Source organism: Ursus maritimus, unplaced genomic scaffold (genome assembly GCF_017311325.1).
Source record: "Ursus maritimus isolate PB19 unplaced genomic scaffold, ASM1731132v1 scaffold_8, whole genome shotgun sequence".
Lineage (NCBI taxonomy): Eukaryota > Metazoa > Chordata > Mammalia > Carnivora > Ursidae > Ursus > Ursus maritimus.
In genome coordinates this window covers 51,196,985-51,223,180 of record NW_024426996.1, presented here as the reverse complement: position 1 = coordinate 51,223,180, position 26,196 = coordinate 51,196,985, and the positions used below count along the sequence as shown (strand labels likewise).

At 43.0% G+C, this 26,196-nt stretch overlaps 1 protein-coding gene across 4 annotated transcripts in view; it reads left to right on the top strand.

Moving 5' to 3' along the window:
- FAM114A1 (family with sequence similarity 114 member A1) overlaps positions 1-24,194 on the top strand; it is a 67,513-nt gene extending 43,319 nt beyond the window's left edge. For all 4 annotated transcript variants that reach the window (XM_040625220.1, XM_008701400.2, XM_008701399.2 and 1 more), the window contains 7 exons: positions 3,137-3,260; positions 8,379-8,470; positions 10,120-10,281; positions 11,658-11,797; positions 14,496-14,568; positions 18,773-18,826; positions 20,572-24,194. In XM_040625220.1, coding sequence (XP_040481154.1) covers positions 3,137-3,260; positions 8,379-8,470; positions 10,120-10,281; positions 11,658-11,797; positions 14,496-14,568; positions 18,773-18,826; positions 20,572-20,697 — 771 coding nt within the window. In that variant the 3' untranslated portion in view covers positions 20,698-24,194. The remainder of the gene's footprint in view (positions 1-3,136; positions 3,261-8,378; positions 8,471-10,119; positions 10,282-11,657; positions 11,798-14,495; positions 14,569-18,772; positions 18,827-20,571) is intronic.
- Positions 24,195-26,196: the final 2,002 nt, after the last annotated feature.

Here is a 26,196-nt window from a genome sequence, read left to right as displayed (position 1 = left end):
GCTGTCTCTCCCTTCAAGGAGCTTTCTGTGCACCTGTGAGGATGCCCTGGTTCAAGCTGCACCTGCAGCCCTCCTAACAGCTACCTCTTAGCCATCCTTCAGACGTAGGTGTGTACCCTACAGTGGGTGGTCCCACCACAAGGAGAGCAGCCTGGGAAGAGATCTATACAGGCTGTGGAAGGGAAACTTTGGTCACTTTAGTACCTGGAGAGTGGTCAGGAAGGAGAAGTGTGGGGGCTCTGCGTGGGCACATCCCTTTGGCCCTGTGGGCTCTCCTGTGTCTGAGTCTAAAGTATTGGCTGTCACCATCCTCTAGGGCCTCCTTGTCATCTTAAACCTACCAGCATAAGGACAGAGAGTGTAGTGGGTACATTCCCATTTTTTTAAAAATATGTATTTATTTTTAGAGAGAAAGAGCATGAGCGGGAGGGGCAGAGGGAGAGGAAGAGAGAATTCCAAGCAGGCTCCCCACCCACGGAGCCCATCATGGGGCTCAATGTCACAACCCTGAGATCATGACCTAAGCCTAGACCAAGAATCAGACGCTCAACCCATGTACCACCCTGGTACCCTGCTCCCATTTTTTAAGAGCTTTGACCCAGAAATGATACACATCACCTCTGTTGACATTTCAATGGCTAAAATTTTGACACATTATATGGAAATATTAAGGAATTACTATCATTACTATTCTATTAGATTGATTCTAGGATGGCAACAGACATGGCAATGTGGTATACTATAAATCTTAAGAAAAAACCTGATCATTCTTATTGCTACTATACTCAATAGCTAACAAAAACAGTAAACAAGAATCTTCAAAGCGGCACCCCATATTCCCTTTCAGGGAAAAGATTGACAAGGCAGGCTGTCTACCCTTGTGTTCCCGACACTTAGCACGGTGCCAAACATATAGTCAGCATTCTATGAATATTTATTGAGGAGTGCATGATTATTTATTACTAGATTGAAGTAAAGATTCATTGCTCATCACCTTGGCATAATGGAATGAACTAGGAGGAAGCAGAAGAGATACTGTGGTAGAAAGATGCTGACAAGAGTCCTTTGCCAAAAAGAACCCTTCCCAAAGGATATCCAAAGCATAAAACCCCAGTGCATTCCCTCCCAGGGAATGGCTACCCTGCAGAAGACACGGGGAAACCATAATGTCCCCCATGTGTGTATACATTTTCACTAGTGTTGCACTCAAGCACATGTATTCAATAACTACCTTTTAATTTTACTCTTCGCCAACTGCTATTTAGAAAATATATCTAAAGTGTAGGAATCTGCCGTGGGCCATTCTAGGACCCTGAGGCCTATTCATGAGTGTATGAGCAGAAAAGAAGGCTCTGAAAAGGTCAGAGCAGAGAGGCGTGGTGGCAGCCATCATGCAGGGTGCGTTTGCTTCCACCGGCCGAACTCTCTAGCTAATGGGTTTGGTGTTGATGAATTCCTGCCGAGCTTCTCCCCGAGCCTCCTCGCCGATTGCATTATGCCCTGGTGATACGCATTACAGTTTTTAGGACAATGGTGTCCTAGCATCCGTGATGCCCTCCCTGACTCTCTCACTTATCCTGCTGTGTGAATCTACGACGACAATGAATATTAAAACACATTCCAAAGGGAATTGCGGCTCCTCTGCTGGCTGTCCCTCCAGAGCAAGGGTTTGACCTGCAGAATGAAAACCTTTCTACTTTATAGTCCTACTTCATTTTTTTTTTCCAGGAAAGAAACCATTCACTCATTTATTTAACAATATTGATTGAGTAGCTTCCATTATGTTGCACTCTACTTTCGGCCTATATTTTATTATTTTATCTTTTTTAATTCAATTATCCAACATATAGTACATTAGTTTCAGATGTAGTGTTCAATAATCCATCAGTTGTGTATAACACACAGTGCTCCTCCCATCACGTGCCCTCCTTAATGCCCATCACCCACTTACCCCATCCCGCCCACCCACTTCCCCCCCCTACTTCATTTTTTATATGGTTCTCCGTGCACTTTGGCCACTTTGGAAATTCAAATCAGTCTTCAGATTCACAGAGGATGACTAGCCATGTGTGCAAATAATTTTTAAGTGTTTACAGACAACAATTTCAAAAGAAGGGCTCTGAAGGCCGTGAGCAAGGAGGGTATCAGTTCAAGTATCATCCTCTGTGAACTCTCCCTGCCCACCGTCTTGCCTCCCCAAGGGGGACTGAAGTTCCCTCCCTGGTGCCCAGCTGGCACTCCACTCACATCTGTCATGGCGGTTGGCAGTTAACCTGGGCCTCCCTCCTCTAGAATACAAGATCTCTGAGGAAAAAATGTGTCTCGTGTGTTTTCGTAACCCTGCTTCAATAACCCACATCTAGCAAGTGTGTGTATGTATATGTATATGTATAACATTTCTTTGTATTCTATGTGTATATTAAATATGTATTGTATATACATATTTACTATTCTTATATATCATGTTAATATACATTATATGTATGTAATTTCTTGACCTTCACTACAAGCAGGTTTTTTTTTAAGTTTATTATTTTAGTAATTTCTACGCCCAACGTGGGGCTTGAAATAACGACCTCGAGATCCAGAGTCTCATGCTTTTCCTCCTGAGCCGGCCAGGCGCCCCTACAAGTACTTTTAAGTACATTATTTCATTGAACCCTTGAAATAACCTTACAAGGTAGATGCTATTTGTCCTCATTTTACAGATAAGGAAGGAAAGGTTAAATAAATTACCCAAGGGCACACAATTCGTAAGTGAGGGGCTCATATTTGAAGTCAGAGTTGGCAGCACGGGTGTTTTTGCCCACGAGGCTGGAAGGGCTCTATCACCGCAATGTATTTAGCTTCTGCTCTTTGCACCTGTGCAGTCACTGCACGTTCGCTGTTTCATTTACGTCACCAAGGATCACGATGAAGTGTGGGTCTCACTTGAAAATTTTAAAACCTGAGGCCCAGGGAGTTGATGTAACTCACCCCCAGCGGCACAGAGTAGGCAGTAAATCGAGCATTCAACCCGGCCTTGCCCCCACACCACCGAATCACACCAGTCCGGGGAGAACTCGCGGCAGCGGCACGTAAACGCGAATAACGGGAGAGAAAGATGGCAGTTATGCTGACCCGATTCTTTTTTCAGGTGCAGTCATTTTTAGCATCACTCGATGGAGAGAAGCTGGAACTCCTAAAAAACGACCTAATTTCCATTAAAGACATCTTTGCTGCCAAGGAATTAGAGAGTGAAGAGAACCAAGAAGAACCAGGTAAAGGGAAATCACCACTTAAAGAGCAAAACAAGCGGTTAATTAAAGACAGCCCTGTGAGCAGGGAATTATTTCATTCACGTGCTTTTCCTCGCTTCCAAAACCCTCCGTGCACCTGCTCTGTGGCAGGAGCGGGCCACAGCGCTCTAGAGGCCTCTCCTTCTGCGGGCCGCATTCCTGCCCGAGGCGGCCTGATTGCTCAGGTGGGGGCACAGCGGCTGGCACAGCGCAGGCGCGCAAGAACCCCGGATGTGCGCGTGAGCGAAGAACGCGGTCGCGGCCCCGGTGGGTAGAGTTAATGCTTGATAGCTCGTTGTTTATGTGCAGGCGCCTCTCAAGGGATTTCTTTTCATATTTTTCTTCTTATATTTAATTTATATGCTTAGGAGTTAGGATGTATTTTTAAGTGGCCTGTTCTCCACCTAAAAAGTGCAGTTCTGACAAAGGCACCCAGGCCGTGGATCACTGAGCTGAGCCAGGTGCACACACTTGATAATCCTCCAGCCAGCCAACGGCAGGACCGCAAGGAGACGAGGACCTGTTCTGTGCGAAGCAAGGCTTCCTGGGGGGGTTCTCAAAGTTACACATGCTTAAGAATTACTTTAGGGGCGCCTAGGTGGCTCAGTCGGGTAAGCTTCTGCCTTCAGCTCAGGTCATGGTCCTGAGGTCCTGGGATGGAGCCCTGTGTGGGGTGGCCTGCTCAGCGGGGAGTCTGCTTCTCCCTCTGCCTCCCCCGCTCCCCGCATTTTGTGCCGTCTCTCTCACGCCCGCTCTCTCTCTCAAAGAAAATAATTAAAAAATATATTGAAGGCAATTAAAAAAAAGAACTACTTTAGGTTGACCATTTAGGAGCAGAATATAGCAAAACATTTGCTATTGTACATGGAGAGTGATTTCTTACTGATATCATCACCTAGCCCTGCAACCACGGTTGTTGAGGTTATGCTGACACACAAGGCAGCCACGGACACACAAGGCTGGCTTCTCCTAGCTCAGAGGTCCATTTGAAACATTTTCGCCGCTTACTGGCCGCATGGCCTAGAACAAGTTATATAACCTTTCTGAAACTCATTATCTGCACCTATAGAACGGAGACACTGGTACGTAATCCCAAGGGCTATTGTGAAGCTCAAATTAGATAATGTATGTAAAGGTATATTTTGCAGAGCTTGACTCACAGAACTGCTAAAAAATGCTCGCCGATACTGTTATTTAAAGTGCTAAAACAATGCTGGGGAAATAGTAAAGGTACAATAAACTGAAGCTCTTATTTATGATCATACTTGTTATCACCCACACGCAGAGTAGTGGTCATGCATCCCTGTGGTCATTCATCCCCGTGGAGTAGCTGAAAAAGTTTTGTGCCCAGGTGTGGTGCATACCTTTAATCAAAGCTCAAACAAGTGCTTCAGCCTCAATGCTCAGGGCAAAATTATTCTAAGCATTTGCAAACTGTTATTTAAATACCATCTCCCGCTTTAGTCTCCCATACTGACCTTATGTGCCTTCAGTTTAATGAGATTTATGCTCATTGCATCAAAATAGAAGCCTCAGTTATACTGAAGAATAGAAAGAGACCAATAGCAAAGAGGCAATTGGAGAATAATGTTTTTGAGCATTTCTGTGTTCCTACAAGAGACACAAAAGATGACCGCGTTGTCTTTGTTTTAATAATGAATTCATACAGGTAGTATTATGGGCCCAAGATAAACCAGTAGAGATGCCAGTTTTCCACATGTACAATCACCCAAAAAGAGCGAGGTTATTTCTCTTTGGTTTCATGCTGCCGAAGGTAGACCTTGATCCTATTGGACGTGTCAGTCAGAAAGGATAAAAAGAAGATCCCAGATTTCTCCTAACATCAAAGCAATACTGTTGCCAGTGCAAGTTAAAGCAGGATGCATCCCCAACTAGCACAATTTCTTAGAGAAGAACCTTGATTCAATACTATTAAATAGAAAATTTAACCCAGTCTTAATATAGAGCTTCAGTAAATTGGGATATTTTTCATATGTTCCCCCTGCCCCCCCAAAAAAATAGAAGTCCTGAACAGCATGCTTAAGAAATGGTAGACTTGTCTCTCCTTAAGTGACAGAACCCTGTTATCTCCCATAATATATCCATTTTCCCACAGGACATCTCCAGATTATCAAAACACTATTAATTTTAATTAACTTAATTTAATAAATAAATGTCAGACACATAAAGAGAAACTGGGAGAAAAGAATAGCAGGGTTGTCATTAAATCAGTCCAATTATGATGGAGCGTGACAACTCCATAGAGGCGGAGGGATTATCTAAACGCTATAAAGAGGAATCTCATCAGTAGGGGTGGGCGGAGAAGCCAGGAGGAAAACTCTGGGAGAAACCAGAGCATTTCATCCATTTTTTTTTTCTTGTAAGCATTTACATTGCTAAAAGCCTCTTAACACCTAAATAATTCATTTGCAAGTCTTGGGAAAATGTAACAAACTGTCATTTTTAGATAAACTCAACCTTGGGCTCCTCTGCGTTTGATAGCGTTAGCTAATGATTTTCATGTTTGTCTTTCCAGCAGCGTGTTATTTTATCACACTGCCATGGGTCTCTAATTTGGTTTACCACTGTTGTGAAGAGATTTTAAAGGCTATTTTCTATTTTTATTGCCTTGGTGAAGATCTGGACCATATGTATGAACCAAGCACTGTAGTAATAGATATTCTTTGTGGTAACATTACTTATCATCTGTTTTTATCCACTTCCATTTTTCTTTGTGACTTTTTTTCCCTAAAATATGTGCTAAAAGTTGTTGGTGTCCTTTTCTGTTTTATAGAACAAATGCACATTTAAAAGCTGGAACTGCACAAAGTCCTTGCATCCTAATTTAGTGTTGATGATTCCTAAATATTTTTAATCTCCTGATGTTTATATCTTTGTAGCACATAATAATATAGTTAGACAAACCTTTAGTGTTTACAAAACACTTTCACATTTGTTATATTATTTGATCCTTACAGCAGTGCTACAGCTGAGATGGATAGGTTTTATTATCGTAAATTTACAGAAGGGTATGGAAGCTAGGAAGACCCATGACTGGCCCCAGACCACAGATTCTCTGAATGTAGGAGCTGGGGTAAAACCCACACCTGCCACAACTAAGTCTGGGGCTCTTTCTGCCCTGCAGCATTGCCTCCCTACAGAATGGGAAGGACCAGGCAGTTTGGGAACGAGACCTTGTCAATGCCACCCAGATGTGTCCCTGCCCTCTCTTACTTTGCCTACCTAGAGAGGATGAGACCAAGACCTCTGCCCAGCAGAAAGAGAATCTCAGCTTTGTCTCTCTGTCTCTGACTCTCTAGCCTCCATCTCCCCTTTTGTGCAAGTAGTTAATGCCTTCTCATTCTTGAAGACTAGGTTCCGGTATCACCTCCTCCAGGAAGCCTTCTTAACTAACACCCCTCTGAGGACAAGATTCGGTACTCCTCAGTCAGCAAGCGCACTCACCTCTTTGGGTTATAATGATTTGCTAGTGTCAACAAAGACAGCCGTCTCTCTCTCTCTCCAAGGCACGCGCCTCCCTGCCCCTGCTGCAGCCATCTTGGCCCCCTTGCTGTCCCTGAGCAAGCTGGGCACACTCCCTCCCACACTTTGTGTTGGTGATGCCTCTGGCTGGACATCTCTTCCCGACCCCATCTGGTGTTGCTCACCCCTCCTCCTCCCTCAGGTCATTACTCAAATGGCACCTTGCCAGTTGCCCTCTTGCTTCCCGACCCCCAGCCGTCCCTGTTCCTCTGCCTCAGTTTGTACTTCTCCATGAAACTTATCACCCAACATATATGTTTTACTTCTGTATTCTGTTTATTCATCTGTCTCTCCCTGGAGAATATGTGGATTCTAGGTGATGATAAAGCGATGAAGCCGCATGTTGTGAACAGAGACCTACAGGTTACCCGGGCTAGCTTCACGGGCTGCAGATCAGCCATTTTGGCTGTAAAACAGAAAAGGGCACATACACACAAGTGCTAGATACAGTTTTTCTCACATGGCTTAGTGTTCCCTGAAGCTAAGGACCCGCTGACGTAGCCAGAGTATTTTGAGATCGTGTAATCAGGGCAGAGTAATGATGCTTTTATTCCCCCCAAAACTGGTGGTAAACCCATTGTGGAATTAATTATTTAGCACTTAGAAACTTTAAAAATGGCTTCGACTCATAGATATAAATGAGAAAAAGAAATAAGATTATAACTTAAAAATCTCTCTTTATTGCCCACCAATGATATCAATTTATTTTTATTTGAGGATATATTATGCATAACCTGATATATGTGATCTATGTTATTCTATATGATATAATTTATCAACCAACTATTTAATACTTATTTAATAAATACTTCTAATAAATAAATAATATTTGTTAAATAAATACTAAGTATTTATTAAACATTTATGTTCCAGGCAGTGTGTTAGATGCTCTGGATTCAGGAATGAGCAGAAACAAATACCATGTCTGTCCTTAGGCAGCTCCCATTCTGGAGGGAAGAATATTAAGAAATATTATAGGAACATCAGGTGTCCTCGGAAACCTTGGGACGTCTCTCCAGAGATACAGTGTCGTTACATCAGACAGTGTGGCCCGTGGAGACTAGTTCTGCTTGCTCAGCACTGTGGCTCTGTGGACATAAAAGGGTGCCCTGGGTATTATTAGGGTTGCAATGCTAAGCACAACAATACCCCACGTCATAAATACGGTGTTGTCCAGGTCTTCTAGACCTGTGATACATCATTCATTTGTTCACTCAGTCATTCCTTCCACAAATTGCTACTGATCACCTATAGCTGTGAACAAATGAATGTTTGTCCTGTCCTCACGTTGCCTTCAGGCCAGCCTGGGGGCACCCCAGCTAGAGCTGCCAGCACCACAAGGCTCGGGCAGCCCCTTGCACAGCAGCAGCTGGCTGCCTGACCGTCATGCTTGTAAGTGGGCAGCTCATAAGCTGCCCTCTGGCAGCCGGGCGGGGGGCAGGCAGCTGCAGCCCCCACTATGACTCTGACTGCAGGCTGTAAGGTCAGGGGAGCCGTCATATTTTGAAGAATGAAAAGTAAATCATGCTTCTTACTTCTGTCATTTTCTGTTTCCAGCCTTAGAAGAAAAGGGAGAAGAATTTGCGAGCATGCTTACAGAACTTCTCTTTGAATTACATGTCGCAGCCACGCCTGACAAACTCAATAAGGTCAGCGCTGCCTACGACAGAGTTTTTATTGTTGTCGTTCTTTTTAAAGGTATTGGTTGTAAAATTCAAGTGATCCACCTGAAATGGAAAAACCCCAAACCCCAAATGGCTCACGAGAGGAGGAGAGTATGAGGTTGGTAATTAAGATCCCAGGAGGCCGTACAATGAGATGTGATGGGAGAACATGCAACAATTCACCAGTAATTACCCTGTGACCTTGAACAAGTCACTTCTCCTCAAGAGAGAATTGTATACTGGAGCAGTGGGTATCTTTCGCACAGGGGAAGGAAGAGGGGTGCAGAATCGCCAAAGGGCCTTTTCAGATTCCATCTCCCCTCCCTGCTGCTGGGGTGACAAGCCGAATCAGGCAGAGAGAAGCTCATCAGCTGCATCGGCCACCCGTCTCCTCCCCTCCCCCACCTCGAATGCTGGTGCCGCATGGTGTCCCAGAACGATCTGGCTTTATCACGCTGGCTTCTTCTAATGTATGTTTTGCAAGTTAGTATAAGGTCTCGCTGTGGAGTTTCTTCATGAGGACATTCATTATTAATTACTTAAAACTGTGTTATTTTTCCCGTTCGCTCGCTCGCTCTCTCTTTTTTCCCCTCTCTCTAGCAAGCAGCAGGGGACGCAGGCCCTCAGTTATCAAGGTGGGTGAGGAAAGGGCAGGATGAGGCAATGAGGGGGAGACATGAGTAATTTCTTTATCTTAGATAGAGGTCACCGATTCTGGGAGGTCAGTGCCTTGAACACAGCAGGAAATTGCCTCATTCATCTCTGTGCAGCACCTGCCCCTGCTCTGGGAGGGAGGGAGAGAGAGAGAGTGACAGCGTGTGGATGTGGTGCCTCCAAGGTCCCACTGGCTTGTTGACAAAGTCAGGTGAGCTTTAAGGTGAGAAGCAAGTTTAACATAAACTCAGATACAACTTGCACTTCAGCAAACGGCTTTAAGCTATAATGATAAAGGCTGGTGAGGCTGCGCTTCCTAAATTCAGGGAATAACAGACAGGGAAGGTAGGTCATTCTGCTTGGTCAAGTCAGCCGTCATTCTTTCGGCCGCAGGTTGCTCCACCTGCACTCATGTGAAATTGAACTGGTCACAGAGCAGCCCCAGGTCTTCACAACAGCTCCTCTCCTCGCCTGGCATGACTGGGGAAGAGCTGGGCCATCCTTCATCCTCCCTGCGTCAGACATTATTAGGTTCATGAAACATTAAGGGCTTCATGAGACAAATCAAATGAGGAAATTTGCTTTAGCAATGACCCTGGCTAAATCTCTAGCCTATATATATAAAAAAGCACTGTTATTCTTTTATAGTTGGTCATGAAAAGTGAAAAATATACTATCGCTCTTTCAAGGTGACTGTCATTTTTATTCTTATCCGTGTATCATTTTATAGTGCTCCTTAAAAAGGTCCTGCAGTGTTCTCTCCATACTTCCTTTCTGTTCTGGCCACTTTCCTCACTTTATATTCACCAGAAAGCACCAACAAGATGTTTTAAGACTAAGGAATTGCCCCATCATCTTTTGGATGTACAGAGAACCACTCGGGAAGGTAGAGGGCAACGACATTCTAGTCTTGGGATTGGAATGCCTTAGTCTCCAGATTTGCATAACAAATGAGTTGCTTTGGTTGGGGGGCTTCGCAGGCCATGAAGAAAGCCCATGACTGGGTAGAAGAAGACGAGGTTATGGTGTCCGTAGATATGGCAGAAGACTCGGCGGAGAACACTAGAGAGGAAGAAAAGGAAGAGAAACCAGAAAATCCCGAAGAAGACAAAAAGGAAGAAAGGAGAACTAAGACAGTTGAGGTAAATTTATTTGCAACTGGCCACCTGAAGAGCAGTAATATGACTTTAATTTTATTAGCAGCTGAATTTCGAGTGAGGAGAGACCACTTCATTTTCATTTGCAGCCCTGTTTCAATAGTATAGAAATATGATGATTAATGTGGTAAACACTAAAATTTCTCAATACCAAGACAATTCGTGACTTAGCATAGATATTGTCGTTTTTCTCCAGAGCTTTACGAGGATAATTTAAAGGAAAAAATATCTTTAAGAACATCGTTGATTTATCATTAGGATAAAATTCCATCTGATATGCAAATTTGTAACTATAAAATGTCTTTATGCCCCATAAACTAATGAGATAACTGAAGCTTTTTTCCAAAAAAAAATTTCACGGCCACAGTTTTTATTCCGTAGTTTAATAAATTTATGTGTGCATAATTTATAGCCTGCCTGTGTTCAAAAATGAGTTTGCAGTAACTTTGTTTTCACATTGAATTTTCATTTTATAGGAAGTAACTTTTTTTTTTCTTTAAGATTTTATTTATTTGTGAGGGAAAGAGAGTGAGTGGGAGGGAGAGGGAGAGGGAGAGGGAGAGAGAGAATCTGAAGCAGACTCTGCTCTAACTGTAGAGCCTGAGGGGGGGCTCGATCCCACAACTGAGAGATCATGATCTAATCTGAAACCAAGAGTCAGATGCTAAACCGACTGAGCCACCCAGACATGCCAAGAAATAACTTTTTAAATTCAATCACTATAAAAAGAAATGGCCATTGAGGTTTATTTATTCAGTTGCCTTCTACAAGCATTTTGGAGCCCCTACCTGGTGTGTGCCCAGAATCGCTCTGAGAAGTAGGGACACGGCCATAAGGCTTGCCATGTCACTAGGGGCCTGACAATACTTCCTTGTTATGGCGGCATTTCTTCTTAGAAGAGTCTCAGATATGCCCATTAATCTTTGGGTAAACTTTTCAGGCCATTTTTAAAAAGAATTATATAATTTTTTTTTTAACATTATAGGGTCGTTGTTGTTAAGTAAACTCTACCCCCAGTGTGGGACTTGAACTCATGACTCCAAGATCAAGAGTCACATGCTGTACGGACTGAGCACACATCACAGGGTTTTTTTTAAAAAGCTTCTGCTCAGGGGCGCCTGGGTGGCACAGCGGTTAAGCGTCTGCCTTCGGCTTAGGGCGTGATCCCGGCGATCTGGGATCGAGCCCCACATCAGGCTCCTCCGCTATGAGCCTGCTTCTTCCTCTCCCACTCCCCCTGCTTGTGTTCCCTCTCTCGCTGGCTGTCTCTATCTCTATCAAATAAATAAATAAAATCTTTAAAAAAAAAGAAAAGCTTATGCTCAGTGAATAATTGTCTTACTTGCATTTATCTGTTTCAGGAAGTATATATGCTGTCCATCGAAAGTCTGGCAGAAGTAACAGCACGCTGTATCGAGCAGCTCCATAAAGTAGCAGAACTAATTCTTCATGGGCAAGAAGAGGAGAAACCAGCTCAGGACCAAGCAAGAGTTCTGATAAAGTAAATGTTACTTTCAATTCTTATGTTTCCAGTTTTATGTATATGTGCCATTCAGATGCACACACACGCACGCGTGCGCATGTGCACACACCCCCTAGGCTACTAAAGATTTAAATTACATTGTTCTGTGGTCGTCTTAAGAAATAGACTCTCTTAGGAATCCTCAGATTCTTAGCTGAATCATGTTAGCAAGAATAATAATAATTAACTAGGAATTATTTATGAAGAGATTTAAGGAAAGACACACTAAATCATTCGAGGGTGTTTATTTTCATAGATTGAAGTCTTAGAAGTACAGACTTTTAAGGGTAATTGCATTTTTACCGCACCACAAGAATAGAGAAAGAACATCTTTATGCGACTTGTCAGCCAGCTTCACAAAGATATTCAAACACACCCCTGCTGTTCCTAGGGACTTACACCAGCTCTGCGTATTCCGAATGCTGGCAGTGATGGGTGGTGATGTAAGCCAGTTCCCTGTGGCTTGCATGGGTGTGCATATGTGCTGTCATATGTTATAGTCTTCAACAAATAGTAGCCACTATTATTAGTTTATCTAGTGAAATAAAATGTGTATCAGTGTAACTTCATATATGTGAAAATAGTCGGTGTGGAGCATATATTAAAATAGATGGTACAGAGCTGAAAAACAAGCCATTAGCTGTACGTGGGGTATAGAAAATTAGCACAGATCCGAACACCTTCTCATTACTACACAGACACAGGAGTCAAAATAGAGCCTCCTAAAAATATATGGGTACACACACACACATTGCAACACATGCGTTCACTTTGCTAGCTAACTAGTCTTTGCTTATTACTGCATTTGGCACTGTAGGTTGGGGAGCAGATGTTTCATCAAAGAACCTTCCAAAAAGTCAATATTAGCATCTTTGTACTACTGGTAGCATTTCTCCTCACTTGTAAGGATATGTCGTCTAGTCTAGATTTTCCAACCTAAACATATGAAAATGAAAGATATTATACGAACCACACAATACTGCACTTAATAGACTTAGGAAGAAGATGTACCTACCTCAGTGTATAAAAAGAAGAGGAAAGGGAAAAGTAGGAAAAGTTTAAAATAGTGAGGAAACATCTAAGTGCTCTTTTATATTTGGGGTACTTGTTTGTAAAGGGAGGGTGTTCAGAAGTCCCTAAGTATGCATAGCAGGATCTTACTCTTAGCACCTCTGATTTCCAGTCCAGATTATCCCAGCCTTACCAAGCTGCACCAAGCAAAAGGTAACAAGACCTCCCACTTGTCTGTATAATAAGTGCCTTTCCACCCACCTACCCAAGGACATAGACAAAATGGCTCTGGGCTATCCCTGGATCTTACTCCTGACCCTTTCTGCAGATAAGTTTTGGTTGGATAGATGGATGGGTGGATGGTTGGATGGATGGATGGATGGACGGTTGGATGGATGGAATGATGGACAGATAGAGCTCAACAAACCTAAATGCATAACTTAGAACCCCTATTTATCAAAACAAAGCTTACCTTTAATGATTTCACTAGATCTTTTAACATGTAAGATTCTTGACTTGGAGTTACTGTTTTTCTAATAGCAAATAGCATTTTAACCACTATTCATAAAAGTCACATATATGAATTATAAGAGAGAACAGACAATACATCGTTACATTAACTGGTTGTTTTCGGTTTTTGTCATCAAAGCCATGTTTGTTAAATCTTGCGGCCATCTTGCATTATTTTCTTGGGGTAAAATCTTACAAGTCTAATGGCTAGAATGAACTTGGAGTTTTGATATAAGTCTTAAGAACAGATTTTATAGGACCTTTATTATGAGGAATCTAATGAAAAAAATAATCAAGAAATCGAGAGACAGCTGAGTTTGAATCCCAGCTCTATCCCAGCATGTTCTAAGCATGTTACTTAAGTGTCTTAGGGTGCCTGCTGGCTCAGTCAGTAGAGCATGTGACTGGATCTCAGGGTCATGAGTTCAAGCCCCATGTTGGGCTTGAGGTCTACTTAAAAAAAAAAAGTTACTTAACCTTCTTAAGTGCCAGTTTTATCATCTGTAAAGTGGGGATATTACTGTCATGCATAAGGTCACTATGAGGATTAAATATGACTACTCATATAAAAGTACTTAATGGGGCACCTGGTTGGCTCAGTCAGTTAAGCATCTGCATTCAGCTCAGGTCATGATCCTAGGGTCCTGGGATTGAGCCCTGTGTCCAGCTCCCTCTTCAGCAGAGAGCCTGCTTCTCCCTCTTCCTCTGCTGCTCCCCCTGCTTGTGCACTCTCTCTGTCCTCTTTCTCTCTGTCAAATAAATTAAATCTTTAAAAAAAAAAAGAAAGTACCTCAGTGAATGCTCATTATTATTTCAAAATGACCAGAAAGCCAAAGAAAAGCCACTTGGCAAGAGGTTTACACCTCTAAACATATGGAGCTCAAGTCTCAGATTTTCCCGCTTATGCTTTTGATTTCTGCAAAGAGGTAGGGTGAATTAGGTGATTATTCATTAACTACACATGCAGAGAAACCAGGATTCGATTCAATGGTAATTGTGAATCATGGAAGATTGTTGGGCAACACACGTCTACAGAGCATCTTCAAACTTGTGTGTGTTCTTTTAAATGGAATATGGTATCAATACCAGTAATTGTCTTGATGGTTAAATTATTGCGTCTGATGGAAAATGCCTAAACCACTTTTTTTTCTTTCAGATTAACTACTGCGATGTGTAAAGAAGTGGCCTCCTTATCAAAGAAGTTTACGAATTCTTTAACCACTGTTGGGGTAAGTTTATAGTATTGATTCGTTTTGCCACCCTTTATGGAAGATGGGTCTGTGAGGAACTGTGGGGAGAAGTGCAGGATGCAGTGCGTTCCCTGATAGCTCCATAAACAAGCTGCGCCATGATGTCTGCTAAAACCAGGCCAGGAGCGCCTTCTGTCAGGACAGGCAGCCCAGGGCTCTCATCTGACTGGGTTCTAGTCCTGACACTGCCACCTCCGACTTACAAGATAATTAGGTGGGTTTTGAAACATCTCTGGGCCTCATTTTCTTTATTTGCTTAAAAAGAAGTCAGGGGCGCCTGGGTGGCTCAGTTGGGTAAGCGTCTGCCTTTGGCTCAGGTCATGATCTCAGGGTCCTGGGATAGAGTCCTATGTCGGGCTCTTTGCTCAGCCGAGAGTCTGCTTCTCCTTCTCCCTCTCCCCTTCCCTGCCCCCCCCCAGCTCATGCTCTCTCTCTCTCTCTCAAATAACTAAATAAAATCTCAGATAGATAGATGTCAAATGGAAGTTCCTTTCATTAACAATATCTGTGATATATCATTCAAGAATCTCTATTAAAATAATTTTGAATATTCGCATTCACTGTTGCCGTCAGAACCTGTCTTCTATATGCCACCCACGATGAGACGTTTCTTTGCCTTATTATTATACTGCAACTTTAACCGAAAGAAAAACATCTTACCCATGAGCAGAAGTGTTTCTGTTCTCAAGGGAACAACTTGGAAAGGTGCGGGGTCCATTCGGCCAGTCACATCACATAACCCCACCTTCGTGGCACCAGGAAGACAAGGGGAAACGATTCCTTTCCAGCCTTCCTGCTGTTTCCTGTAAGGCCCTGAATTCCAGGGCGACGGTTCTTGCCATGAGGGGGCGCCGGCTCTGTCGCCTGCTGCAGTCAGGCGTGTTTGCGCTGCAGGCATAGGGTTTGCCAGGGCCGCCTGAGCAGCTCCCCCAGAGCTGTATGGTGTCCGGGTGCTGGAGGGCAGCCTGAGGTCGGGGTGTTGGCAGGCACGCGCTCTCGCGGCGAGCCTCTTCTATGGCTGAACTGTCAGCTCCTTATCGGTCTTCACGTCCTCCTCCCTCCGTGCCTGTCGCGTCCACATTTCTCTCTTCTGAGGACACCTTTTGTATTGGATGAGGGTATGACCAGTGTAATGTCATCTTAACTCATGACATCTGCAGTGACCCCGTCTCCAAGTAAGGTCACATTCCGAAGTCCTAGAGGTTAGGACTGCACAGGATCCTTCTGAGAGAACTCAGTTCATCCTTTAGCAGGAACAAGCTCTACATAATTGACCCAGAAAAGGGACTTTGTTAAAGGCCGTGGAGGACCGCGAGCAGCTGTGGGGACCCAGCGCCAGAATACATATTCCCATATGTGACTCAGTGGTAGCCCTTCTCGCCCCGTGTCTTTGCATTCGGATTCTGGGTTCCTGGGGGAGAAGGCTGAAAGGCTCCTCAGTGTGGGTCACATGTCCACTTGGTATCCCCTGTAGTGACTTGGGACAGGATCATATCATGCAGACCTACCTGGCTGTTGGGGTGCACTTCCCCCACCCCCCCCCCAAGGCCAAGGGTAGTTCTCAAAAGAAGTCGAAATGATTATAGACGTGACTGGCAGCAGAGAAACGACTCGATTAATTAGGGCTGAACTACCTACCACCTCTTCATTCTGTTGTCAAGGAATCTGGTTTCCTTCTCCTATTTTGCAAAACATGAGCTTTCTTACTTGTATCATTTGGGGGCTTCCTCAGTAAGAGCTTCACTGTATGTAGGCAGAGTGAGGGGGAGAGAGACGTTCATTGATATGATAGGCTTGACGAAACGCATTTGTGGGCTCAGTGTTGTCTGAGTAACCGACACCCATGGGCTGTGGTGTAACTGCCAGGCTGACAGAGACGTGTGAGGTCTTAATCAGGATGAGACGGCCTCGGCCACCCAGCTTCCCAAGACTCTCTGTAGCCTCTTCTCACGCTTTCCCAGGTTCACTAGGTGGGAAACTGAGGCCCGAAGGGGTGACTGATTCCCCCAGGCCTCTTGATCTCTCACCTGCCAGGTGGCTGCCCATCAGACAGATGGCCAACTGCTTGTTTCTCTGTGGCTGTCCGGTGATGAGGAAGTATGTGTCTGTAGGTGTGTGTGTTATATGTTATCTGTGGTTCATGTTGGACGTCCATTTATTTACATTCGTGGGTAATAGTCACGGTATTGCTTCCGTTTCTTTCAACCTATTGTCTTCAGCTCAGTGGCTTCTCGCCCCTGAATGCGAGGGCACATCACCCGGAGAACTTGTTAAAATGCAGGTTTTGAGCCTGTCGGTTCTGCATCTCTAATAAGCTCTCAGCCGATAGCAGTGCTCCCCATCCACAGCGTACATTCTGAGTAGCAACTGGGTGTGCACTTGAACTTACACCTGTGTACACACTTGATGTCTGTTGTACGTGCGTACCAGTGTCTGTGTGCACACAATCCAGAAGGCACAGGTTACCACTTCGGAGAAAGAAAATGCTGAAGCTACACAGAGTTTACTGCAATGCCGTCCCGTCACAATACCCCTGATCTTGTGCTGGGATCAATCATTTACATCGAGTTTCTGTTCTCTGAAACAGCCATTATTCATAACTTGAAGTTAATGAGTGCCTATTGCTCTCCAGACTCGATTTAAATTGCTCGCACATCTCATTGATTCTGAAAACCAATGTTATTTTATTGCCCTGATTTTGATTATATTTTAGAGGTTTATTGATAATCAAATAAACGTGAAAGCAAATACCATAATGGATTTTCTGGTTAGTTACTAAAATGACTGGGTTTTTAAAGAGTTTTTCCCCAAGCCTCCATTGTGGTTTCCCCAGGAAGACATTACTTTGCCCTCCGTAGGGTAATGCCAGTGAAAATGTGCTGCTCTGGAAAGCTGTATTTCATCTATATACTTTTGTTTACCATAAAGTCTTCTGGGTACAGTAAGGAAACCCGCCTATTAAACTTGCCCTCTCTCTCTCCAGTCCCTTTAATTATTTATTGTCTAAGAGTTAAGTGAACACTTAGAGAAGACTGTTGATTGATAGACTAATAGTGGAAATAACAATAATGATACTAACACTAGCTCTCACTTTTTGATCTACTTAATATCAGGCTCTGAATTTCTGTGCTTTTACCTATATTCATGTTTTGCAAACTGAAATCTACAGATCTGTCTGGAAGTGATACTTAAGAATGGGTTAAATGGGGGGCATCTGGGTGGCTCGTTCAGTTAAGTGTCAGACTCTTGATTTCAGCTTAGGTCATGATCTCAGGGTCCTGGGATCCAGTTCTGTGTTGGGCTCTGCACTCAGTGGGGAGTCAGTTTGAGGATTTTCTGTCTTCGGCTCCCTCTGCCCCTTCCTGCTGCTGGCAGTTAAGAGAGCACAGGATCGTGCTCTCTCTCTAAAATAAATAAATAAATCTTTTTATAAAAAAGAATTAAGAAAAGGATCTCAAAAAAAAAAGAAGAATGTGGTTTCTGTGTTTTGTTTTGTTTTTGTTTTTTTTTTTTTTGCTACTAATCTGGAAGACATACCCTATTATCAAGTACCCATGTTTGCATTTAAAACAAGAAAGAAAATAAGGATCCTGACCGGGACTGGGACAAGCTTGGGCCAGTAAGATACTTAACTCACCTGCAAAATTTTAAAAAGTACCCTGCTCACAGCCCCCCCCCCCGCCAAAAAACAAAGAAACAACATCAGTCATCTAGATAGATATTTTGATGTAAAATTTAAAAAATGAAAATGAATGCACACAGATCATGATGAACAAAATATCAACATTTTCAGTAAAGACAGGCCCCAACCTTGTCCTTGTACGACTCAGCCGCATTCATCCCCCTGTAATCCCTGACGTGTTGCAGGCTTTCAATAGTTAAAAACATCTGTGTTTAAAATTTCTAGCTATGTGACTTTCAACAAGTTACTCAACCTTCCTGATTCCTAGTTTCTCAACTTTAAGGTCATCATGGTACCTACCTACTAGGATTTCTGTCAAAACGAAGTGAGATTCTAGAGAAGAAGCACCAAATGTGAAGCCTGGTCTATGATAAGCATTCCACTTCTCCTCTCCTTCCTCTTTAAGAGATCCCTCAACAGAGCCAGCATGTGACATTTGATGTGGCAAGCCTAGCAGCATGAGCACCTAATCTGTCAAATTTCATCCTTTTGATTCCACAGAGTGACAAGAAGGCTGAGGTCCTTAACCCCATGATCAATAGTGTCTTGTTAGAGGTAAGTGGCACCCAGAGAGAAAGTGCTTCTGAATCAAAGCAAATGTTAGAGCTACTTTTTTTTTTTTTTTTTTTTTTTTTTTTTGGTCTTTTTCCCAGGCAGCAAGTGTTATTGCAATGCTAAATCTCACCACCAACAGTCTTTTTTGAGTACGTGTGTAGAGCCCAACCAGCTGTTAAACCCTTGGGTGAAGCAACAGTCCCTAATTTTCAAGAATTCCTGATTAAAAAGAGAAACGCTAAGCTTGCACGTTATTTCTGTTGCTGTTTCCTCCGGCAGAAGCTCATTTGTGCTGCCAAGTTTGACACCAGATTTAACACTGTGATTATTGGCTGCAATGAGGGCTTCTTGCTCAGTGGGGATTTGTGTAAAAATGGGCACTTCTCTCCATTCACGAGAACCCTTGTTTAGCTGGGTCTCAGCCTCAGACTAGCAGTGTTGACCAGTTGACAGATCAGCCTCTGCCAGTTCAATGAGCAAAGGCTCTGTCCTCAGCACTCGCTCCCTGGCCTGCCACCTCGCGGGGACTCGGTAACACTGATGTGAAAGTGTCCCGAGCCCGCTGTGGTTTTGCCAGAAGTAGTGGCATAGGAGAGAAGAAAATAGGCCTGGGAGGCCTCATTCTTGCTGTGTTCCACCTGTGGCTAGTGGAGGAAAACCTTCCATTAGGGGCCTAACTCTAAGGAACTGGCACATGTGTGGCCCCAGGGCACCCAGCCGAAGCCGCAGGTGTTAACACGTTACCTTTGAACACGGGCAATGCACGTACGACAGTTTGGTGCGTGCGCTGGAGTAGCTGTCATCGCAGAGTTTGGAAATTACCAAATGCAAGTCGGGGAAGGCTGCTATGTATTTATAGTGCCGTCTGTGGGAATTGCGCTTACTGTTAAGGAAAACTACCAAGGTACAAAAGTAGCAAAGCAGTGGCATCAAGTGTTACCGTTTAGGACACAGTCACGCAGGGGGATGAGGAAGCCAGCAGGGCCAAGGAGCCAGAGGGGCAAGTTCTGGAGGACACAGCTGAGAGGAAAGCCAGGCGGTCAGAGGCAGAATGTGGAATAAGAGAGTGTCTCCCCCGGCCACCCAGAAGGCATCGGGAGATGACTATGTCAGTCATGAAGAATATGCAGTCAAATGTCGATTCGTTTCCTCAGTGGGAGTTTTCTTACGATTTAGTGACCTGAAACATTCAGTGGCCTCTCCGTCCACTGCTGTGTGTTGGGGTACCACAGAACACGAATGGCAACATCGAAAATCCAAGCCAAGTAGAGGGTACCAGCATGCACAGGAGGAGGACGGCCTTCAAGGACTGGCCGTGACTAATTGCACAATGACATCTCCAGTTAACTCTATGTAGCCCATGCTTGTCTGTTCACGTCTAGGTTAGGACACACTAGAGCTTCCTGCACACTGTGCTTTTGTGTTGTTTCAGAACAGTGGGGTTGGTCTGGGAGAAGGATGGGTAAGACCAGACATACTGGGTCGTGAATGCACACATATCCATGTACCCTCCCAGTCTATGGAAATGACTTGCCTCGTGTTGAGTGAATTCTTCTCTCTGTTGAAGACCTGAATGCATGCCATCCAAAGGAGTGTGTTTACATTTGCTTTAAGCACCAACATTAAGGGGAATATATTTATAAAATATTGTGAGGTTTGAAGAGAGGGACCATTATGAGATTGGAAGAATTGTCAGGCCTGAACCCTAAAGGCAGCCCTTCAAGCACGTGTCTCCCTCCTCCCAGGGCTGCAACAGCACCACGTACATCCAGGACGCCTTCCAGCTGCTGCTGCCCGTGCTGCAGGTGTCACACATCCAGACGGGTTGTTCTGAACCACAGCCGGGACCTGGCCAGACTCCGTCTGGTTAAAGAGGAGGGCAGGCCACATTGCATCGACATATACCATTTCCAGGGATGTTTTCTACACATCTGGCCCCAGATGCCCCTTGGAGGACTCTACAAGCAATTTTGCACGGACAGTATAGAGAATGCAAGTTGAGAGAGAGTATCCCATCTCCTAATGTATATGGTAGTTTTACAAATAATTGTGTTTTATGTTAATTTAAATTTACATGGCTTTATATTGTTAATTGCCTTTCATCTGAAGTTCATTCACCAATATTCATTTCCATTTCTCTGGCCAAGCATGCTATATTTAGAAATTCATGGGCAGATCCTAGACTTTTTTTTAATCCTTTGAATTCCCACCTTTAAATTTCCCATTCTTTCTAGTATTATTTTAAATCAGTTCTTATACTGAACTTAGTTTTGTTATATAAATATCATAGGCAAAGATAACACTACTTATAGATATTACCTATTATGGTAAAAGAGAAACATAAGTATCTCTTTGTAATAACTCATTCTGAAAACAAGCTTTCATTGAGCTCCTACTGTGTGCTCACAATAGGGAACATGATCTCAGCCCAGTAAAGACAGGCACTCTAAGTAATCTCTGCACCCAAGGTGGGGCTCGAACTCGCAACCCTGAGATCAAGAGTTGCACGCTGTACCGACTGAGCCAGCCAGGCGCCCCTAGACATATATTCTAAAAGACGGTTTATAATAATTCTTAAAATGCTTAAAAATACTAATGAATTTTCTAAACCTTAAAAAATTCGAAGACCAAGGTAAACTAGTGTTTGTTTGGTTTTTTTTAATGTTCTTCCTTTTAATGTGTTATTGTATTTTTCCACACTCCTTGGAGACTTTTTGACCCCAAACTTTATATATAGGGTGAAAATATATATGAAAAATGGGTACAAAAGAGTATTCAGTTTAAACTTGACTCGTTATGACCATAAGTGTATGATAGCATAATTACAAAGCTTGGAAACATTCAAATAGAAAATTAAAGGGATTTCAACCCAGCAGACCCCCAGACTGCGTTTTTCAATCTGAGGCCAGATAGTCTATAAATACACAGGTCACACTCACCAATGGTCAATACCATCATTGTTTCTAAAGGGCAGAAAATACTGACGTGTGGGTTGACTGGTATCTTGATCCCTGAGAGACTGCCCAGGAGACTCTGCAGCCAGGAGAGGCCCTTCTCCTGAGCTCTCTAAGTTCATTCGTTCATTCCGGATTTCGGAGCTCCGTCAGCATCCCTGCAGACATCATCACAAGATGTGTTGTCCCATGGCTCTCTCCAAGGCAGATGAAGCTTGTGCTTTTGTAAGGGTCAAAATCCTTCCCTGACATTTGCTTTTAGTCCCCTAATGGAGTAGACTGCCTTTGTCCCATACAGGCAAAGTGGGACTCTTTTAATATTTTCCTATGTCTTATTAGCATTTTCTTCACCTGCATCCTAGATTTCATCTGTGTAGCTCCCAAAACAACCAAACAGAAGATATAAGAACAATGATTTACAGTCTGGAAAATAACTCTCTGAGGAATCAATTAAAGATGCTTTTTTTTTTTTCCTCTTCTCGATTGCCTGAAATGTTTCTGATCTTAAGTCTAGAGAACAATTAACTGATGAAAATGTGGCATTTACCTCTTCGTAAATTTTGGACGTATTATGTCTAGAGCAGAGGAAAGGACTTGGATTTACAATTTCTTCACATTGGATTTTTTAGCATCGATGGATTTATAGGTATTAACTGGAAATGTAATAGGAACGAGTAGTTTCAAAGGAGCTGGATTCCCAGAAATAGACTTTAAGCCCAACTGCACCCATTTTGTTTATAGCAACATTTTTAATCAAAAAATGAAATGGGAATCTGTAGAAGAATAAGAGAGAATTATCCTTTAAAAATGTAGTTGACATTATTTGCATTACATTTACATATGTTCTACTGATAGAATATGAAAGGTTGTCAGGTAGAAACATAGGCTGAGAGATGATTCCTGGGGCCTAGCTCAATGGTCTGTGAATTACATTATTTAAGAGAAAATAATCACTTAAAATATATCCACCCTCCAGGATTGCTCTCTTTCAATGCTGGTTTTCATGTTCACTTTTAAATAATTGCTTCTTTGCTTTGCTTTTAAAACCTAGCAAAGCCCACAATCCCGATCTGGGCAAATGTCAATCACGTACTGAATGAATGATTTAGCAGGCTTACTTTGGAAGTTTTGTATTCCTTCAATAAGCCTTTACATAAATTGGGTTCATTTCACTCTATGCAATTACCCTGAACAAGTGTACCAGCTTTTTTTTCTTACATCAAGTACAAAATAAGTTCTAGTCTAAATAATGAATGTAGTCCTGTGCCTGTGCCTTATTCAATAAAAAAACATCAAAAGCATATTTCCAATTCAAAGCAAAATGCGTCCCAGAAAAATAGCTCTGGGGTACTGACACATCTAGCTCTAAAGGGTAAAATTGAGTCCCAAATCTTAAAGCAGAGGCCTAAGCTTAAATATTCTATCCCATTGAGAACAGAATTCTGTCTTCTCTCCGAGTCTCACACTGGGCTGCACGTCAAGCTCTTGATTAAACAAGTAGTGTGCCGAGGCTGTGGCAGGCATGAGCAGGGGTGTCCGTGGGAACCCCAGCAACACCAGCTAAGGAACCATGGACCTCTGCAGCACAGCTCGAAGGGGGTGGAGAAGCCTCAGCCTTGGGTGGGCTAAAGGAAAGTGCTCAATATAGGATACAAGTCTTTACACAGAAAGGAGAGCATTTTGGTGCTTTGTAGAAGTCAGCTGACCCAGGAGCTCACCTATCGGGGAAGTCACCTGTGTACACAGGCCGGCCGTGCTGCACTTAAGTTGGAAACAAAAGCGGGTGGATTTCGATCAAAGCTTTCCCAGAGGTCTGGAAATAAGGTCTTTGGGAAGTAATTTAGCAAAAATATAAAACATATTTCTCTTCTTTCCTAAAAAAAATAGAGAAAGATGATAGATGATAGATGGATAGATAGATAGATAGGTAGATAGATGATAAAGTGTATGCTGAACAGATGGGGTGGATCATAATACATGATTTCAATCCGTGTTTAATTTTATAAGAGCAATTACTCTTCCGTATCAAGCTAATTTGTGTAATGTAAAAATTGCCCTTTGATCTTCCTCTTAAGCATGCCCTACATTCTGATAACTCAAATCTAGGCTTCAACTTGGTGTCTTAAATGATTGTGTTTGTGAAGGCACATCAGAAGAGATCATACTGAAAATCTGTTTTAGAACTGCAATTTTGCCTTGTTTTTATAGTTGATTAGAATTCAAAAAGCCATAGGAGTGGATCTAGACCAGCCACCCTTCATTCACATAAAAGAAAAAAAATCATGTGGTTCACCATGCATTTTATTCTCCTAGATATCTCATAACTTATTCAGGTTTGTGCTCATTTTCGGTATGTTCCCCCAGAATAGACGCTGTGCTACAATATCCACTATTAAACAAATCGAGGAAAGACATCATTCTGTTCTTTTTTTTTTCCTTAGATCTGAAAATAATCTGAGTTATCCTACCCTTTGAGCATCTTACCTTTAGCAACGCCTAAATTATTACGACCCAACAGTAAGAAATGTATTGATGGTGTTCCTGATACTTCTGGCATCTGGGGTCATCATCGAGTGGGGATAGAAGATGATTACAGTTAGAATTTTGTGTTGGGATTTAAGCCACATTTACCTTTTTGTGGATCAGAGAATATTTTCCTCTGCATGAGTTGTCAGCCAAAAAGCAATGGGATTATGTCTGCCTGTGGTCACTGCTCACTCACTTGACAGGCCTGTCTCTTCTATTAGTCTCTGGGGAATTCCATACTGCAAAAGAATAATATGTACATTTTTTATATGCCTTCCCTGAGTGCAGAATTTAGGCTGATTCAGAGATGATCTATCTCCCTGCCCTGGGTTTCACCACTGGGCTTCTGGAGCTGCCATTTGGAGGAAAAAGCCGGCGTAGAAGCCAAGGCCAGATGGATGGAACCTTGGCATAAAGCAAAGCTAAGCCTTTGCCTTTGAGTCCCTGCCATGTTATCCTTTTTCTCTCTCAGGATTTTTTTTTTTTTTTTTTTTTTTTTTGACAGCCAGTAAGTTCCTCTCTTCCAGGATCAGCCTTTACAGTCCTGCTTCTCTTTTCCACAGCTTTTCTTCCCTTCCCCTTTCTTTATAATTATACTACCCTTTCCCCATTGATCTCAGAAAACAATCCATCCAAAAGATTTCAATAATAATAATTAATATGTATTTACCATGTGCTGGACACTGTGCACACAGTATTTCATAAGCGTTGTTCCATTTCATCTCCGCAATTACCCTATTGGGTAGATATTATTACAATCTCCACCGCCCAAATGAGAACACTGAGACCCAGAGAAATTATAGAATTCGTCCAGCATTACACACCTAGTAAAACAGAGTCCGGATTCAAACCCAGGGCAGTTTGACCTGACTAGGCAGCGTATTTTAAACTACTATACACAGTCTCCAAACAAAAAGAAACGTCATGTGTTGTTTTTAGAGACATCTGAACACTTACATGTTTAGCTCTCTACGCCCGTGCGGTGGGTTTGCAGCTGAAAGATTTGGTTGTCAGCTTTGGTTGTTTCCATGCAACTGAGAACAAACTGGAACTTAAGAGACACCGAATGAAGCCATGCAAGGTCACCTCGGGATTATTCTCACCCCAGGCTGGCCACATCACCACTTCACAGACATTTACATCAAGCAGCTTCCTGGCCGTCAACCCAGCATCCTGTCTCACAGGTGCTTTGATATGCCTAAAATGGCTCCATTTCCTCCTCCTCCACAGCCCCCTCTGGTGCCTGGGAAACCCATTTGTAAATCACCACCCTTCCTGAAAATCCTTAACCCTCTACTACTACCTGCCCGGAGCCTAGGGATTTTTTTTTTTTTTAATGTTTTCCCTGTATTGAAGATTACTGACTTATCTAGGCAGCCGTGTAGCTGAATCTTCAGTACCAGGTGCTGTGAGATACTAATAGATATCTTAAAGATGTGCTAAATAATACCTTCTTGTCTCTGACCTTGGTGCTCTTCCCTATGAAGCCCAAGAAATGACGACAGTGGTGGTGGCATTCTTATTTACTGAGTCCTTACTATGTTCAGACACTTTACCTCCGTGATCTCATTTAATCCCCAATGTCAATTTTATGAGATAACTACCGTTGTTATACCCATTTTGCAGGTGAAAAAATGAAGTTCAGAGAGATTAAATAATCTCTGTGTTTATCCAACGAATAATTGGAAAAGCTAGGATTTATGTCCAGGCAGTATATAAAATACTAGACAGAGCTCACAGGCAAGCACATACCTGGTCATAAAAAGGACATTTTCCCTTGGGTTGAGTCCTCCTCCAGCTAATACCTGGGCTCTCCTTTTCCTATCCTGTGGCTTCAGGCAGAGATAAATTGTTCCGCAAATCTCCCTGTCAGAGGCCTAACCACATTTT